Below are 15,740 nucleotides of genomic sequence, written 5' to 3'. Positions count from 1 at the left end.
TCAAAATAAATAAATAAATGCCAGCCTGCATTATACAATAAATATCTGCAGATGTGCAAAGGGGAGGCAGGTACCAGACATTAGGATGATGAGGTGCACATAGCTGACAGGTGCATTTCTGTTTTCACACCGACCTGGTGATAAATTACCCATTCAACCCCTATAAAGTGTATTAAGGTGCTGCATAACAGGCTTTTCAGTGTAGTACAACTTTCCCATTTTACATCTTTATTTTCAACCTAGTGGGAAGAAATCAGTGTAATGGATGAAAGAAACACACCTATGAGAACCTACCAAGTCTGTAATGTCCTAGAAGTCAACCAAAATAACTGGCTGAGGACCAGCTGGATCCCAAGAGGAGGAGCCCAACGTGTGTATATTGAGATCAAGTTTACTTTGCGAGACTGCAACAGTCTGCCTGGGGTGTCCGGTACCTGCAAAGAGACCTTCAACATGTACTATTATGAGTCCAACCACAACAACAACATGTTGCACATTCACGAGAGCCAGTTCATTAAGATTGACACTATTGCTGCCGATGAAAGTTTTACCCAGGTGGATGTTGGCGACCGGGTCATGAAGCTCAACACAGAAGTTAGAGACATAAGTAACTTGTACAAGAATGGCTTCTACTTGGCTTTCCAAGATGTTGGAGCTTGTATTGCTTTGGTATCAGTCCGGGTCTTTTACAAAAAGTGTCCAATGACCATCCGTAACTTAGCCTTATTCCATGACACTGTTACCGGAGGGGATTCAGCATTGGTGGAAGTAAGAGGGCAATGTGTCAACCACTCGGTGGAATTTGATGTACCCAAGATGTACTGCAGTGCTGATGGCGGCTGGCTTGTGCCTATTGGCCGCTGCTCCTGCGAACCAGGTTATGAAGAGAAGAGGAATGCCTGCCAACGTAAGTTTACTGCTTCCATTCCGTTTTCATCCAGAGTGCATTGTGATTTCTGTAAAGACAGCAAAGGGTTTTGTGTTTGCCCTACTTTGGTGGGTATTTTGTTGCAAGTCTTGTTGGGTTTCTTCTAACTGAACAACACATCCTCTTCTGAAAAACATGCCGAACATTGTGGTGAATATGGGGTATGTAGGATAACTTTAAAGAGGTTGAGTGGCAGATGCATTGCCAGGGATCAATCACAACATTACACAATTTCCTGCAGATCATTGCATAGTGTACTAGTTAAGAGCTCCGCCTCTGACACAGACCAGAGTTCAAACCTCGGCTCTTCCTGTTCAGTAAGACTCCCTAACACTGCAGTGCAGGGTGGCCTACTGAGCACTCCCCTAGGGGTGGGGCTGCAGCTCTCAAGTGCAATGAGCCTTGAGACAGAAGAAAAGTGCTATGTTAGCATTATTATCCCAGTCAGCATGTGCACTTACTTGTATAGTGCTGCCAGGCATGATGGCAGGGATAGAAGAGGCACTTACCCCTAGAACTGTTTTTATTTCCCATACTGAATGACTTGTGCTCCCCATCACATGTACAGCATCCCCATCCTCTATTTACAGCATCCCCCCTCTTTCATTATCAGACCCATGTACCACATCCCCCATCCATGCGCAGCAGTGCTGTATTTCAGTATACAATGCCACCCACTCCAGCGCACAGCAGACTAACATCTTCCATGTACAGCAATGTCTATTCTATATGCAGCCTCATCTGCACTATCACTCCTCTTCCATGCTCTGCAATCTCCTTCTTCCATGTGCTGCCTCATGTACAGTGTTTCCTTTGTTCCATGTAAAGCTCCATGTACATCATCCCCTCCTTTGTGCAGCCTCCTGTCCTGTACAGCATTATTCTTAGTCTATGTGCTGCAGCCCTATGTGTAGTGTCCTCGTCTTCCATTTGTACCAATGACCCATTTCCATGTACACCGTTTCATTCCTCAATGTGCAGCCTCATGTACAATACCCCCTTTGTCAATGTGCAGTCCCATGTACAGTATCCCCCTTTGTCAATGTGCAGCCCCATGTACAGTATCCCCCTTTGTCAATGTGCAGCCCCATGTACAGTATCCCTCTTTGTTAATGTGCAGCCCCATGTACAGTACCCCCCTTTGTCAATGTGCAGCCTCATGTACAGTATCCCCTTTGTCAATGTGCAGCCCCATGTACAGTATCCCCCTTTGTCAATGTGCAGCCCCATGTACAGTATCCCCCTTTGTCAATGTGCAGCCCCATGTACAGTACCCCCCTTTGTCAATGTGCAGCCCCATGTACAGTATCCCCCTTTGTCAATGTGCAGTCCCATGTACAGTATCCCTCTTTGTTAATGTGCAGCCCCATGTACAGTATCCCCCTTTGTCAATGTGCAGCCCCATGTACAGTACCGCCCTTTTGTCACTGTGCAGCCCTATATACAATATCCCCCTTTGTCAATGTGCAGCCCTATGTACAGTACCCCATGTACAACAATCCTATCTTTGAGGTGCACAGTCTTCCTTTTCCTATATACATATAGGAAGGAAGGAAACCAAGAGCCCAATATAGTGTAGTATGTATTGGAATGAAGTGAAGAATGAATTTTAAGCAATTATACTTACAAACCAGGGTTACCGCTCAGTAAACTAGTAAACACACTGCAGATTTATTGCATGAGTTCTGCAACATGTAACAAAGAAACGTTTTCTTTAAAGGTTATTATGCTGTTGCTTTTAGAGCAGACAGGATGTTCTGAGTTCAGGTCCGCACTGATGGGTCATGAAAAACCAGGCGAAATATGCATGTGATAATCTGTGACTGTGGTAAAACGATGCTGCCAGCAAGGCTTTCTATGAAAGTGAATCTTGTGTCATTTATCTAATGATCATATGCTGAGTCTTGTGACAAGAAAATAGGGAGCAGTTTGGGATTGACAGGAAGGTTTTATGGTGCGGCTCCTGAATGGTGGAGAGGCATTGTGGGTGATATTCACTCTTCAATAGTAAGTGTCATCTGTCTGCCTCTCAAATGCAATGAGAGTATCTAATTAATTTCTAAGACCTCTGCATGTTTAGCACTGCGTATCAGAACAGGCCTGGTTATGCCGGTGACATGTTCTCCATCTCCAGCTGCATAAGGATATTCTATCCTACTTCAGGCACATTTTTGTTACTGAATTTCATTGAAATCATAGAAATATGAGTGTAAAAAAATATAACGATTGTCTTGCCTGCTGCCCAATGGCCGCCAACCTACATGGATGAATAGCGAGGATTGGGAAGAAGTTTCATTATAAAAATGTGAGGATCCGCGTGGCTGCCTGCACAGGCAGGCAGCCTTTTGACCACTGTTCAGGACTGCATTCTGCAGGTCTCTGGAAGAGAGACCTTTTGTCAGTATTGCAGCTTGCTGCTGCTGAGGAATTTGCATACGTTTGTCATACAGATTGCCTAGCCACATCCTTTGTGGGCTTGCTCTATAAAGAGCTATGTTTCCCACAGTAAGTTGCTGGTCATAAGAGTCAGTTCCTGTGTAACACTTGCCTGGAGTGTCAGCCTTGCTCTTTGTTGTAGACTAGAGTAATTCCTGGGACTGCACTAGGCAGGTTTCCCTAGTGCAGTTAGGATTGTATTATTTGTATTGCCTGTTCTGTCTGTCTGTGGGGTGCTAACCAGAGCAGCGGTTGTTACTGGTAGGCCCCTCTGTTCTGTTGTTGCCTTACTCGGATCGCACTTGCTCTGACGGTAAGAGCAGTGGATCGTATCTCTCGTTTATTCCTGCTTTCGTGTATCTGTCTTGTCTGCCATGAACGCTTGCTGGAGGCTCGATGAGGTAACCGTTAAGCAAGCGCTCACGTCCTCTGTTTCATGTTTGTCTGTCCGTGGTTAGTTAGGCGTGCTTGTCTCTGTTGTGCTTATCACGCGGGGGCCGCGCATAAACGCGTGCACTGTTGCGAATGAGTGCGGTGTTCGCGTATAGCTAGCGTTTGTTATTTTCCTTATCTCCTCATTGTATGATTTTCTGTGCCTTTGCTACTCTCGTGCTCTGCCTTGCTGTAGCCTTGTGTCACCTCTGGCAATCGCCTCTCCCGCGATTGCGTTCCTACTTCATATCTGCTGTTGTGTATACACCGTCGCGGGTTGGCGACTAGTTTGGTGCACACACATACAATCTGTCGCTTTGCTCTCTCTCCTTCAGGGCTATCTTGCCCTGCGTTTCTTCCCTTTGTGCAATTCCTGTCTGGCGTGTGTGGCAGGGCAGAGGAGCTGTTCCTCTGCACTCCACAGCTCCATCTGTCGAAAGGAATTTCCCTCTACAGGTGCATTGCACCTTTTGCTGGGTTCCCGCAAATTATACGCTTGTGGAGGATTTCCGCAGTGTCAGCGCACGTCTTGTGCGCTGATCACGGAGAGAATCCCACAATCGTTACAAAAAATACCTAAATTAAATTAGTCTAATTTATCGGACCTTGCAGAAGGGTTGTTTATAAACATTTTTCAATTGGCGGATATTTGCATAACACTCAGTATCAGTGGCCGGGAATCACACACCGATCTTTCTCCTACATTTTTTTTACCTTTTGAGGGACATTGCCGCTTAGCACAGCAAAAAATCTTTGAGGGATATCGACACCTAACACCAGGGGTTGATTCACAAAACTTATCTTGAGAATTATCCCAATTTATCTCTCCTTAAAGCGGATCCGAGATGAAAAACTAACTATAACAAGTAACTTGTCTATACATCTTTTCAAAAGTTTAAATAGTTTACACAGCAAAACTAGCTGAAAACAGCTTTAATAGAATAAGATTATTTCTTCCTTTGATACAATGACAGCAGCCATGTTGTTTGTAAACATTACACACAGCACTCTGAAAAAAACCAAATCCCCCCCCCCTCCTCCCTCCTCCCCTCTGCCTCTGAAATCTCTGGCTAGTAATACCTCCCCCTCCTCCTGCCTAGACTGATCTCCCATGAGCCCTTGCTACTGCCAAGGCTCTCTGAAAACCTGTGGGCGTGGTTTATTTAGTTTATAGGGAATTAGAGTATTAAAACAAAAACAAAAAAGTATTTGGCTTGAGGAATGCCCTATAAACAATAGGAAAGGAACACAATTATGCAATGAGTAAAAGTTCATCTCGGATCCACTTTAAAGAGGAACTGTAGTAAAAATAACATAATAAAAATTCTTATTTTTTACAATATTCAGTGTTCACTTATAAATTATTTAGTCAGTGTTGTAAAATATTTCCTCTCTCTCCCTGATGTACATTCTGAAATGTAAATCTTTAGTTCTACCAGGTGACCTATATTGAATGTTCGTTACTGAGAGTTCTAAGCACAGAGTGGGATACTGCTTGCTTGGCCGTTTGGAAAAGCCGTTATTTCCTACAGTTCAACGAGGTTTACAGACAGCAAACTGTCAGGACCTTGGTCATGACCTCACACTGTGGGAGGAGTTTCATATCAATATCAGCTACACAGACCCCCCCTCCCCCCTTGATGATCTATTTGAGAAAAGATGAAGATTCCTAGAGGGAAAGAGGGTATCAGCTATTGACTGAGATAAAGAGCAATCCTTGGTTACAAGCCATTATCCCCCTTTTAAAGTACACCTGAACTAAGAGGGATATGGAGGCTGACATATTTATTTTTATTTAAAGAATACCAGTTCTCTGGCTGTCCTGCTGATCCTATGCCCCTAATGCTTTTAGTCATAGAGCCTGAACAGGCATGCAGCAGATCAGATGCTTCTGACTAAAATCTGACTGGATTAGCTGCATGCTTCTTTCAGACACTACTGATGCCAAAGATTTCAGCAGGGCTGCCAGGCAACTGGTATTGTTTAAAAGAAAACCAATATGGCAGCCTCCATATAGTCTCACTTTAGGATCCCTTTAAAAAATATTATTTTGTGTCATTCTGCACCCTTTGACTGGTTAAAATTGGTAGCAGAAATTTTAAGCTGATCCAAACTCACTGGAGTCCTGAAGCGGCCCAGATGCATATCTGCAAATGATCAGGCATTTGGCATAGGCGGGCATTGCTCTGATGCCAGAAATACATGCCTGGCAGAGCAAGGGGTTTGGGCGCGCAACAAACAGAGCTTAAATGTCTCTCCGTTTTTGATTTAATGATTCTGGCACTCCTATCTATCCCTGTTTTTATTTTACTATTATCAAGAGACCAAGACTATGATTATATAATCACGGCGGGCATCTTCTTATCGGCAGGGATTCTTTTTAAAGTAAAGTATTATTTAAAAAAATAAAATAATATTTTGATGCTAACCATCCTTTTTGAACAATTAGCGGCTGGCACAATAATAAGACTGGTTCTCGAAATAACAGCTACTGAGAAATCTTTCTCTTTAAATGCAATGAAATTGGTAAATAATTGCATAGAATGAAGGTTAAAGTCGGCGTAGAGAGGGTGTAATTGATACCTGCCAGGAAGAGCACTTGGAACAATTGATTTATTGGGCTTTAAATGTAGCTGTATTCTTTTATGCATTAAGAGAGATTATAATGTATGAGTGATTGGAGACCGGGATCCACACTTCACAAGCTTAGTTCAAGAAGTACTCAGAAATGGATCGTGGGTCGGGCTCCTCTTAGCTGGGAAAAAAAATGTATGTATTATAAGGTTTAACCTCCCTAGCGGTATTGACAGATTATCAGTCCATAAAAACATGCTGTGAACAGTATAAACGTGCATACACATCAATACTCTCCTGCACTGTATACTAGACCCTTGCTTGACACATTTTGGCAAGTTACAGGGAAAAAAAGTTATACAAATTTTATCACTTTTTGCACATAAATCCTGGGGAAATTGAACGTCAGGGGCCGCTGCAGGACACCACTTGATGATAACTTTTAACCCAAGTGTGGAAAATGGCAATTTAGAGGAGGAAGTTTAGGCCTTAGGATTAGGGATCTTGAGATATAAAGCACTGAAATGTATGCATAAGAAAAGGAAAAGAGTTAAGTGACCTGAGACGATGATAGCGCATGGATTTTTACTTTCCTGGGGCTTTCTTCAGCCCCTTGTAGTCCGTTTGCTTTCTCTGCTGCAATTCAGCTGGGCGGACCACTGCGCACAGGGCCGGAGCTGCCATTGAGGCAAAGGGGCAATTCCCCAGGGACCTGAACGCTCCAGGGGCTCCTGCGCAACTGGGTACCCCAGGTGGCCTTCCTGTGGCCCCCGCATTTTTCAGTAGTTCTGCTGCCTTGAAATATCTCACCTGTCCCGGCATCTGCACCGCCCCAATCTCTATCTTCAGTCACACTGCTGAGAAAAGAAAATAAATAACCCTTCGCACACTCACATGCAAATGTTCAAACAAATGCATTCACAGATTCACTCATCCAGTTACCACTGTTATCCCTACAGCTGAATTAAAAGCCGGGGTCTTAGTTTACATAAGAATGCATTCTCTTGTGTAGTCAGCTACACTGCGCAGAAGTACCCAGGTAATCGTAGGTGTCCTAACTCTGGCCCTGTAACATGCATAGTGCAGACATGCAAACATTCATTGCATCAAACCTATCTAGGGATTAGGAGCACACATCCTGACGTCCTCTCCTGGGACAGATAGTGCATCTTACCAATCACACAAAGGATCTAACATAATGTATCCATGCGCATCATGCACATACACCAGCATATGCTGTGTGCATGCTAACAAAAACACAGACAGGGGAAGGAGGGAGTTCACTGGATTAAAACCCTGGCCACAGGGGTCACTAAGAAGAAAAAACACACTGCTGAGAATACGCAGGCAACGGGGCTGCAGACAGAGATCAGGATGGAGCTACTGCCAGGACAGGTGAGATATATTCAAGGCAGCTGAACTACCGAACATGCGGGAGCCACAGGGAGCAGTCAGGAGGCGCCGCCTGGGAGTTCTGGCTGCACAGAGCCCCGAAGGGTGACTTTGATGGGGGGTGGGGGGGGTGGGGTAAGGGGCCCCCAAGTTACTTTTGCCCTGGGTACCCCATGCGTCTCAAACCAGCCCTGACTGCACATGTGTGGTCTCGGAAGATTGCACCCAATCATGCTCCCATGTCCAGGAGTGTTCTGCTCAACGTCAGTTACAGTCTTGCAACAAGATAACAAGAGAGAACACCAAGAGCCCAATATAGTGCAGTATGTACTGGATTGATGTGGTTAATGAGAGGCAAGTATGTAAAGTTATACTCACAAACATGGGCTACCATTAAGGCCTCTTGCACACTGCAAGCGATTCCGATTCAGATTCCGCTTTTTAATCAGTTTTTACATCCGATTCAGATTCAGATTTGCAGTTTGCTCCCTGCACACTGCAAAACGGAATCTGAATCGGATGTAAAAACAGATCAAAAAGCGGAATCGGAATTGCTTGCAGTGTGCAAGAGGCCTCAGGCAAGCAAATGTTCCAAAATTCCTGGCCGAAAATATCTTTACAGATCGTTTCAGATGGCAAAACTCTACTATGTGTACTGAGCTTACTGTAAGCATTGCCTTTGTGCAATGTAAACTACTTATGCATGCTGGTTTGAACTTGGCCATGGCAGACAATAAAGACACTGCTGACAATCTTGAAAGAAAGCAACATGAGTACAGCGGCCGCCGGCCATTCCGACCAGATCGTTTGCAATCCCTAATACTAGAACTCCACCCAGTTGCATTTTTCTCCCTGCTCCCCTTCCTGCGGTAAACTGCTCTATTATGTGCCACTTGTCCCTCTGCCTCTCTCCACAGCAATAGAGGCCCTCTCCATAACAACAGTTGCCTTGCTAGCCTGTTGGCTAGTGACGCTTCTGTACAGCATCGGAAATGCACTGTCTCCGAGGTATCGTAATATCGTATGCCAGTCCCTGCCGGGTGACAGAAATGCCTCTATGTGTACAAAGCTTTACCTGACTTTTGCTGCAGTTTTCTACTCACTTAATTGACTAATCACCCCTCCATAGCAATAGATGTGTCGCTAGCCTGGAGGCTAGTGCACATCTGTATAGCGTCCGCACACCACTGTCACAGAGGGATCGAGCATCAATCCCTGCCAGGTGACAGAAATGCATTTCTGTGTACAAAGTTTACCTGACTTGTTTTCTATTCACCTAATTGGCTAATTTCCCCTCTATAACAATAGATGTGTTGCTAGCCTGGAGGCTCGTGTAGCATCTGCACAGTATCGGCAATGTACTGTCCCCGAGGGATCAAGTACAAATCCCTGCCGAGTGACTGAAATTCCTCTGTGTGTACAAGGCTTTACTTGACTTTTGCCACAGTTTTCTACACTTCATTGTCTAATTGTGCCCCGATAGGTGATTTCCTTGACCTGGTAATGGAAGTCTTGAATCGGCCAGTGAAGAGGAAGCATTGCCTGTATACAGGATGAGCAGGAGGGAGTGTGTTCAGGCCTGGCAAGTGTGACGTTCTTCTCCGCGAGCTGCCACAGCTGCAGCCTCTTCTGTCCCGATTCTAATCCATGAATAATTTACTAAGATTGCAAACTGAAGTTGAGTCCACAGAATTCCCCTTGGCTTTCACTACCTTCAAGCCTGAAGCAGTGACCTTACAGCTAAAAGCAGCTGATATTAAACCTGCCTCGCTGCACTTAAACTGCAGGAATAAACATACTATCCTAACGGAGGCACAGACAGCAATGCTGAGGCCTAGATCAGTGTTGTGCTATCATAGCTAACAAGAGCGCAACTACAAATCATGCTAGTCCCCCAGCATAACTCTGATGGGGACCCCAATGTACACATCCTTTCCCTTGCTTACCCCTGGTGACCCTTACAGCCTGGGGGCCCATCATACAAGGGTCATAAAACAAGTGTGGTGGATATTGTAGTCTTCACACCCATAACATGTGCTGCCAGAAAAGGATTCAGAGGTAATGGGGCCCTAGCAGAGCTGGATCATCCACAAGCCAAATCTAGGCAGCTGCCTAGGGCTGGGAGAGAGTCTGGGGGCCTGGTGGGTGCTAGCTCCCTTATAAATTAACTAAGCAAGCCAGGTGACCATCAGCAGGGGTAAAAAGTGCTATCATGCCTAGGGCCCCATTTAATCTTAAACCTTTTCTGGGCCCTAGGCAAGATAGAAGTTTTTTCCAACAGCTGATGGTCACCTGTCTTTTTTAGGAAGATTTGGTGGGGCTAACATCCACCAGGCCCCTCGACTTTCTCCAGGCCCTAAGCAACTGCCTAGGTTTACCTTGTGGATGATCCGGCTCTGTGTATAGCCACACAAATACCTTATCTGAGGGGAGGGCCCCTTTATCGGAGTGAGTAGAGTAGTAGTCGGGACCCTCTTACAGCTCTGTGCCCCCCTGCAGTCCCAGGGGCTGCTCCCCTTTACTAACGCTCTGATATTAGCCTACACAATGTAGCATAGCTATAGAGCCATGGGCCCCTGTACTAATTTTACAATAGCACCCCCTTCTGGTATTGTCATGGCCGGATTTACCATAAGGCACTGTAGGCGCATGTCTACAGGCGCCCAATGGTGGAAAAGCAGATCACTCCTCTACCTTTGTGCCTCTCTCCTCTGTGCAGAGTCCTGAGCAGAGCACACTCACCCTCCTCTCGGCTTTCCACTGACAAGATCTCCCTTCAGTCAGACTCAGGGGCACCACTAGCTACTTAATACTGAGGGTACCTCTGACTACCTAATACTAAGGGGCACCGGCTGTAGCTACCTATGACGGATAAGGGGGAAGTGACCAGGCCAGACAGCACACTTGCGGTGCTGTTCGGCATGGTTTTGTAGGTTCATGGAGGGTGAAGTATAAGGTGCCAGGACATCTGTGCCTATAGGCGCCTGTGATGTAAATCTGGGCCTGGGTATTGTATTGCATAATAAAATGCACCAAAAGTGTCTTTCCAATGTATACATTTGCAGGCAGCGTTGGAGGCAGCGGGGTGACGTTCACACTGTAGACGGTGATTGTCGTGTGCGTCATTTCGTATATCGGATGATTTGCGATTAATTTGAGAACCCCGGATTTACTAGTGCGGCAGTGCCCAAATGGATTAAAATCTGGAAGGGTTATATTCTACCATAATGTAAAGAAAGAAGCAAAATGAAAAAATACACACAGAGTTAAGATTAGGATGGTGATGCGAAGGCTGCCTCTGATCTGCAGACTGGCCACTTGAAATGCTCCATCCTGTTACAGTGTCATTGAGCAGAGAGCTCAGGTGACATAGGAAGCAGACCAATTAGTGGAGTATTGATCTGTTGAATATCTGACTTCTGTAGTGGATAGGAAGGAGGGCGCCTGGTCTGCTGCCCAGAATACAGATGTTTTCTGTTTATTACCATGGACGGAATATTCAGTGTCTTATTTACTACCTCGCTATGCAGAACTAGAATAACCAGCTGGAGGGCACACAAAGAAGCCCTGCATTCATCCCTCCAGTTATTAACCTGCACTTGCAGTCTTCTGAATCATTCTCTCTGTTTACAAAAATGTTTTCGTGCATTTCTAATTCAAAATAATGCTTTAGAAAATGCGTCTGAAATGCATATCTATAAAATGTGTTCCGGAATAGAACCTGAAGTGATAGTGAACGCAGCAGGCAGAGTGTTGCAAGGACGCTAAGGGAAGGAACACACTCGTCGGAAACGCTAGCTTTGCGAAAACACAGCGAAAATGCACATAATGCAAGTCAATGGGCCGCATAGGAAAACGCATAGGTTTGCGTTCTGCAATGTGAGTTTTTAAAAATGCAGGACTTGCTGCATATTTTTCCGAAACACATCTACAACGCACATAATGAATGTCAATGGTGACGCAGAGGTGTTGCTTTTTAGTGTGTTTTTTAGTACCTTTTTTTAAAATAAAAAAGTTGAATGATGTATTTTCGCTTGCTGTTGACTTCCTAGTGATTAGCATAAAACGCATTTAAAAACGCATACAAAACGCATACGCCATTCATATATGCGAACCACAAATGCATGAAAAATGCATGTGAGGAACGAAAACGCATGCAAAACGCACTTAAAACAAACAATTGCATGTGCAGCAAAACGCTACCTTTCACGCACTGCCTAGTGTGTTCCCAGCCTCTCTCCGACTCCAAATACCCAAAATTTCTCCGACCCTGACTCTCCGACTCCACAGCCCTCGAAATCACATTCAGAGTGTATTAAACACATTTTCAATATACAAATGTTTACATAGATCTGTATTAGTCCTGAAAAAGGGACAGTGTATTTAGTTCCCAAAGAGAGACTGTCCCTCTGAAAAAGCTACATCCGTGGTATCATAGCACAGCCTCGTCTACTTAAAGGGAACCTAAACTGAGAAGGATATGGATTTTTCCTTTTAAAATAATACCAGTTGCCTGACTCTGCTGCTGATCCCGTGTCTCTCATACTTTTAGCCACAGCCCCTGAACAAGCATGCAGATCAGGTGCTCTGAAATCAGACTGGATTATCTGCATGCTTGTTTCAGGTGTGTGATTCAGTCACTACTGCAGCCAAAGAGATCAGCAGGATTGCCAGGCAACTGGTATTGTTGAAAAGGAAACGTCCATATCCCTCTCAGCTTAGGTTCCCTTTAATGATGCTCCTGCTTTGTGTCTGTCAGCATCATTTACTGTAGCTGGTCAGGAGGTATTAGAGGAGTACAGTAACAGACCAGTCACAATGTAATTCTGGCTCCTGTGGTATTGAACTCTTGCCTCCATTATGTTAACTAGAAAATGACTTGGCCGGTGATTAATGTGTGAGGACCCCATGATGTAGAGACCCTGGTGGACGTGGGAGCCTCGTGTCTAACTCAATGATAGAGACAGAGTACTGAGACAGCCATTTAGTGATTGTTTTTGCCTTGTTACAGCCTATTTTTTATGTGTGATGCATTACTAGTAAAACAACATTTAAAGTAAACATCTTCACAATAAAATAATTCCCTCCTGATCCGCTCAGTACATGCAAACAATGCTAGCAGCTGCATGCTTTGTATTTCCAAGCACATTAGGGTGCATACACACATGCAATTTTGATTGGCCAATAACTGACCAATTGTACCACCTACATGTAGCATGAGGCAGATTTTGAATACTGTGGGCAGATTGTGTAACAAGCTCCCATACTACATGGAAGTGGTAAGATTGGCCAATCATTGGCTAGTCAAAATTGTATGAGTGTACCCGGCTTTAGGCATGAGTAAAAATGCTCCATTCTACTTTGTTTGCAAACTGGAAGATTGGCTGCCTGATTTGTTCTTTTGCTACTGGCCAGAGTGAAATTGTACCTTGCATCTCCTGTACATTGCCAGAGTGCAGCTATGGTACAGCTTATGGAGTACAGCCCATCGTGGCAATGTGCTGAGTGCCAACAGCCTTCGGCCGTGTCCATACAGTCTACCTGCCCCATTAGCCTGTTACTGACACAATTGTCACATGACGATTGCTGAATGGGACTGTACACTATTTCCTGTACTCCCAACAGTCATTACATGGGGGTTATTTTGCATTTTCAGGCAACTAAATATCTTGTTTAGCCCTCTTAAACGACACCTGATGTAAGAGCATTATGGACCCACTGTACCCTGTACCACTAAAATACGGGGTACCTCAGGGCGCAATACTATCCCCTTTACTTTTCACCATATACATGCTGCCACTTGGAGAAATCATACAAAAACATGGGCTGACATATCATTGCTATGCTGATGACACCCAGCTATATTTGTCATTCAAACCTGACGTCACAGACCCTACTCCACAAATAAACGCATGCTTAGCTGAGCTTCAGGAGTGGATGAATAATAATTGGCTAAAACTTAATGCTGACAAAACTGAGGTTCTTGTTATCGAGGGCCAGGGCTCAACAGCAAAGCAGCCCCAGTCTCAACCAACACCGGAGCTCAGACCTGAACAACTCAGACTGTGTGCGCAGCCTGGGAGTACTGATTGATGGGAAATTAAGCTTCAGGAATCAAATCTCAGCTGTTGTGAAACATTCCTTCTTTCATCTAAGGAATATTGCAAGGATTAAACACCTAATTCCTTCAGCGGATCTTCCAACCCTAGTTCATGCCTTCGTCACATCAAGGTTAGACTACTGCAACGTCCTCTACACATGCCTGCATAAGAAACACTTACGCCGCCTGCAATTAGTACAGAATGCCGCCGCAAGGTTGTTAACGAGCCAACCCCGCCACTGCCACATAACACCAACCCTGTGCTCACTCCACTGGCTACCGATAAAATGGAGAATTCTGTTTAAGATTGGCTTACTGACATTCAAATCCTTGCACAATCTGGGCCCTGGATACCTGAAGGACTTGTTGCAACTGCATCACACGCCCCACAATCTTAGATCAAAAGGATGTAACACCTTGGTCACCCCCAGAGTCCACCTCAAAACCTTTGGAGACAGAGCCTTTTGTCATGCTGCCCCTACACTTTGGAACTCCCTGCCACACCCAATCAGGACAGCTCCATCCCTGGAAGCATTTAAGTCTAAACTGAAAACCTACCTCTTCAGTCTGGCATTCATGAACATCTGACTATCTCCTCTGTAACACAACCCAGTCTGCAACCCTGTATTAATCTGAGACACAACTATGCGCTTTGAGTCCTATGGGAGAAAAGCACTTTACAAATGTTATTGTATTGTATTGTTTTGTATTGTATTGTATGGAGGCTGACCTATTTGTTTCTTTTGAAACAATACCAGTTGCCTGCCTGCCTGCCTGGCAGCCCTTTTGATCTTTCTGGCTTCAGTAGTGTCTGAATCACACACCTGAAACAAGCATGCAGCTATTCCAGTCAAACTTCAGTCAGAAACATCTGATCGGCATGCTTGTTCAGGGTCTATGGCTAAAAGTATTTCAGGCCGATCCAGCCAGTCATTTTGCATCATGTCAGTGTCCATATCAATTTCACTTCAAGTGTGCTTTAAACATCTACCAGGGGTAAAGTGGAATAAAACTCTGACATAACATTCAATACAAATGTGTTTTCCTACTTTCTATTACCCATATTGTCTGTCTATAAATGACGAGTTCCCAAAGTACATTTTATATGCTCTGAAAGCTGCCATTGCATTTTATTGCATATCTGTTGTATTAATCTAATGATCACTTCTTCTCAGCTCTCTTCTTATGTAGCAGAGAGAGCTCATTTTCAGCCAAGAATGTATACTAATTGTAGCAGACAAAGAAATGTAAACAAAAGATAATGTTATCATCTCTTAGGATGTGGCAGCAAGCTTTCCATCGAAGAAGAAAGTGCTGCGTTTAACTTTTTGAATGCTGTTCTGCTACAATTTTTTGTGATATTATGCTGTAAATAATCTTGTAGAGCAAAGAAGAAATGCTGAGTTTCATACCACTTTAAATGCTTGAAAAGTTCTATGTCTTCAACCTAGTATTTCTGACATTTTTAGGGGCTGGTGACTTCATTGGGTCTCTGTTATAAAATCCTGGAGTCAAATCAGCCAAAATAGTGTTCAAATCAGTAACAGCACCATTCAGGCTGCTGCTTTGTAATTTATTGGTTATTTTCTAAAGGCTAATGTAGCGTCTGTGCATGCGTGGGTGTTTTCTTCTCAAACACTTTTTTTGTAAATTGTCTCAGCCTTCATATCTTCAGTTTTATTCCCAGACTATGTAGATAGCAGTGAGTTGCTGGAGCGTAAAATGTACTGACATGTCTGTAGGTTTATGTGAGTACATAATGCTTCTGTCAGTTTTATTTACCTGCTGCGGGAACCTACTCATTTACATTTACGGTTTCTTTGTAAAGATGATGTGAAAGAGGTTTGTCTGATTTCTTCTGCTCGGTGTACTCCAATA

The 15,740-nt window shown here is 44.3% G+C and overlaps 1 protein-coding gene across 2 annotated transcripts in view; it reads left to right on the top strand.

Moving 5' to 3' along the window:
* LOC137571380 (ephrin type-A receptor 3-like) overlaps window positions 1–15,740 on the top strand; it is a 356,736-nt gene that overhangs the window by 91,136 nt on the left and 249,860 nt on the right. For both annotated transcript variants that reach the window (XM_068280382.1, XM_068280383.1), the window contains one exon: window positions 244–907. In XM_068280382.1, the coding sequence (XP_068136483.1) occupies window positions 244–907 (664 nt within the window). The remainder of the gene's footprint in view (window positions 1–243; window positions 908–15,740) is intronic.

The sequence above is a fragment of the Hyperolius riggenbachi genome, chromosome 4, assembly GCF_040937935.1.
Source record: "Hyperolius riggenbachi isolate aHypRig1 chromosome 4, aHypRig1.pri, whole genome shotgun sequence".
Taxonomy (NCBI): Eukaryota; Metazoa; Chordata; class Amphibia; order Anura; family Hyperoliidae; genus Hyperolius; species Hyperolius riggenbachi.
This window is presented reverse-complemented; position numbering and strand designations above follow the sequence as displayed.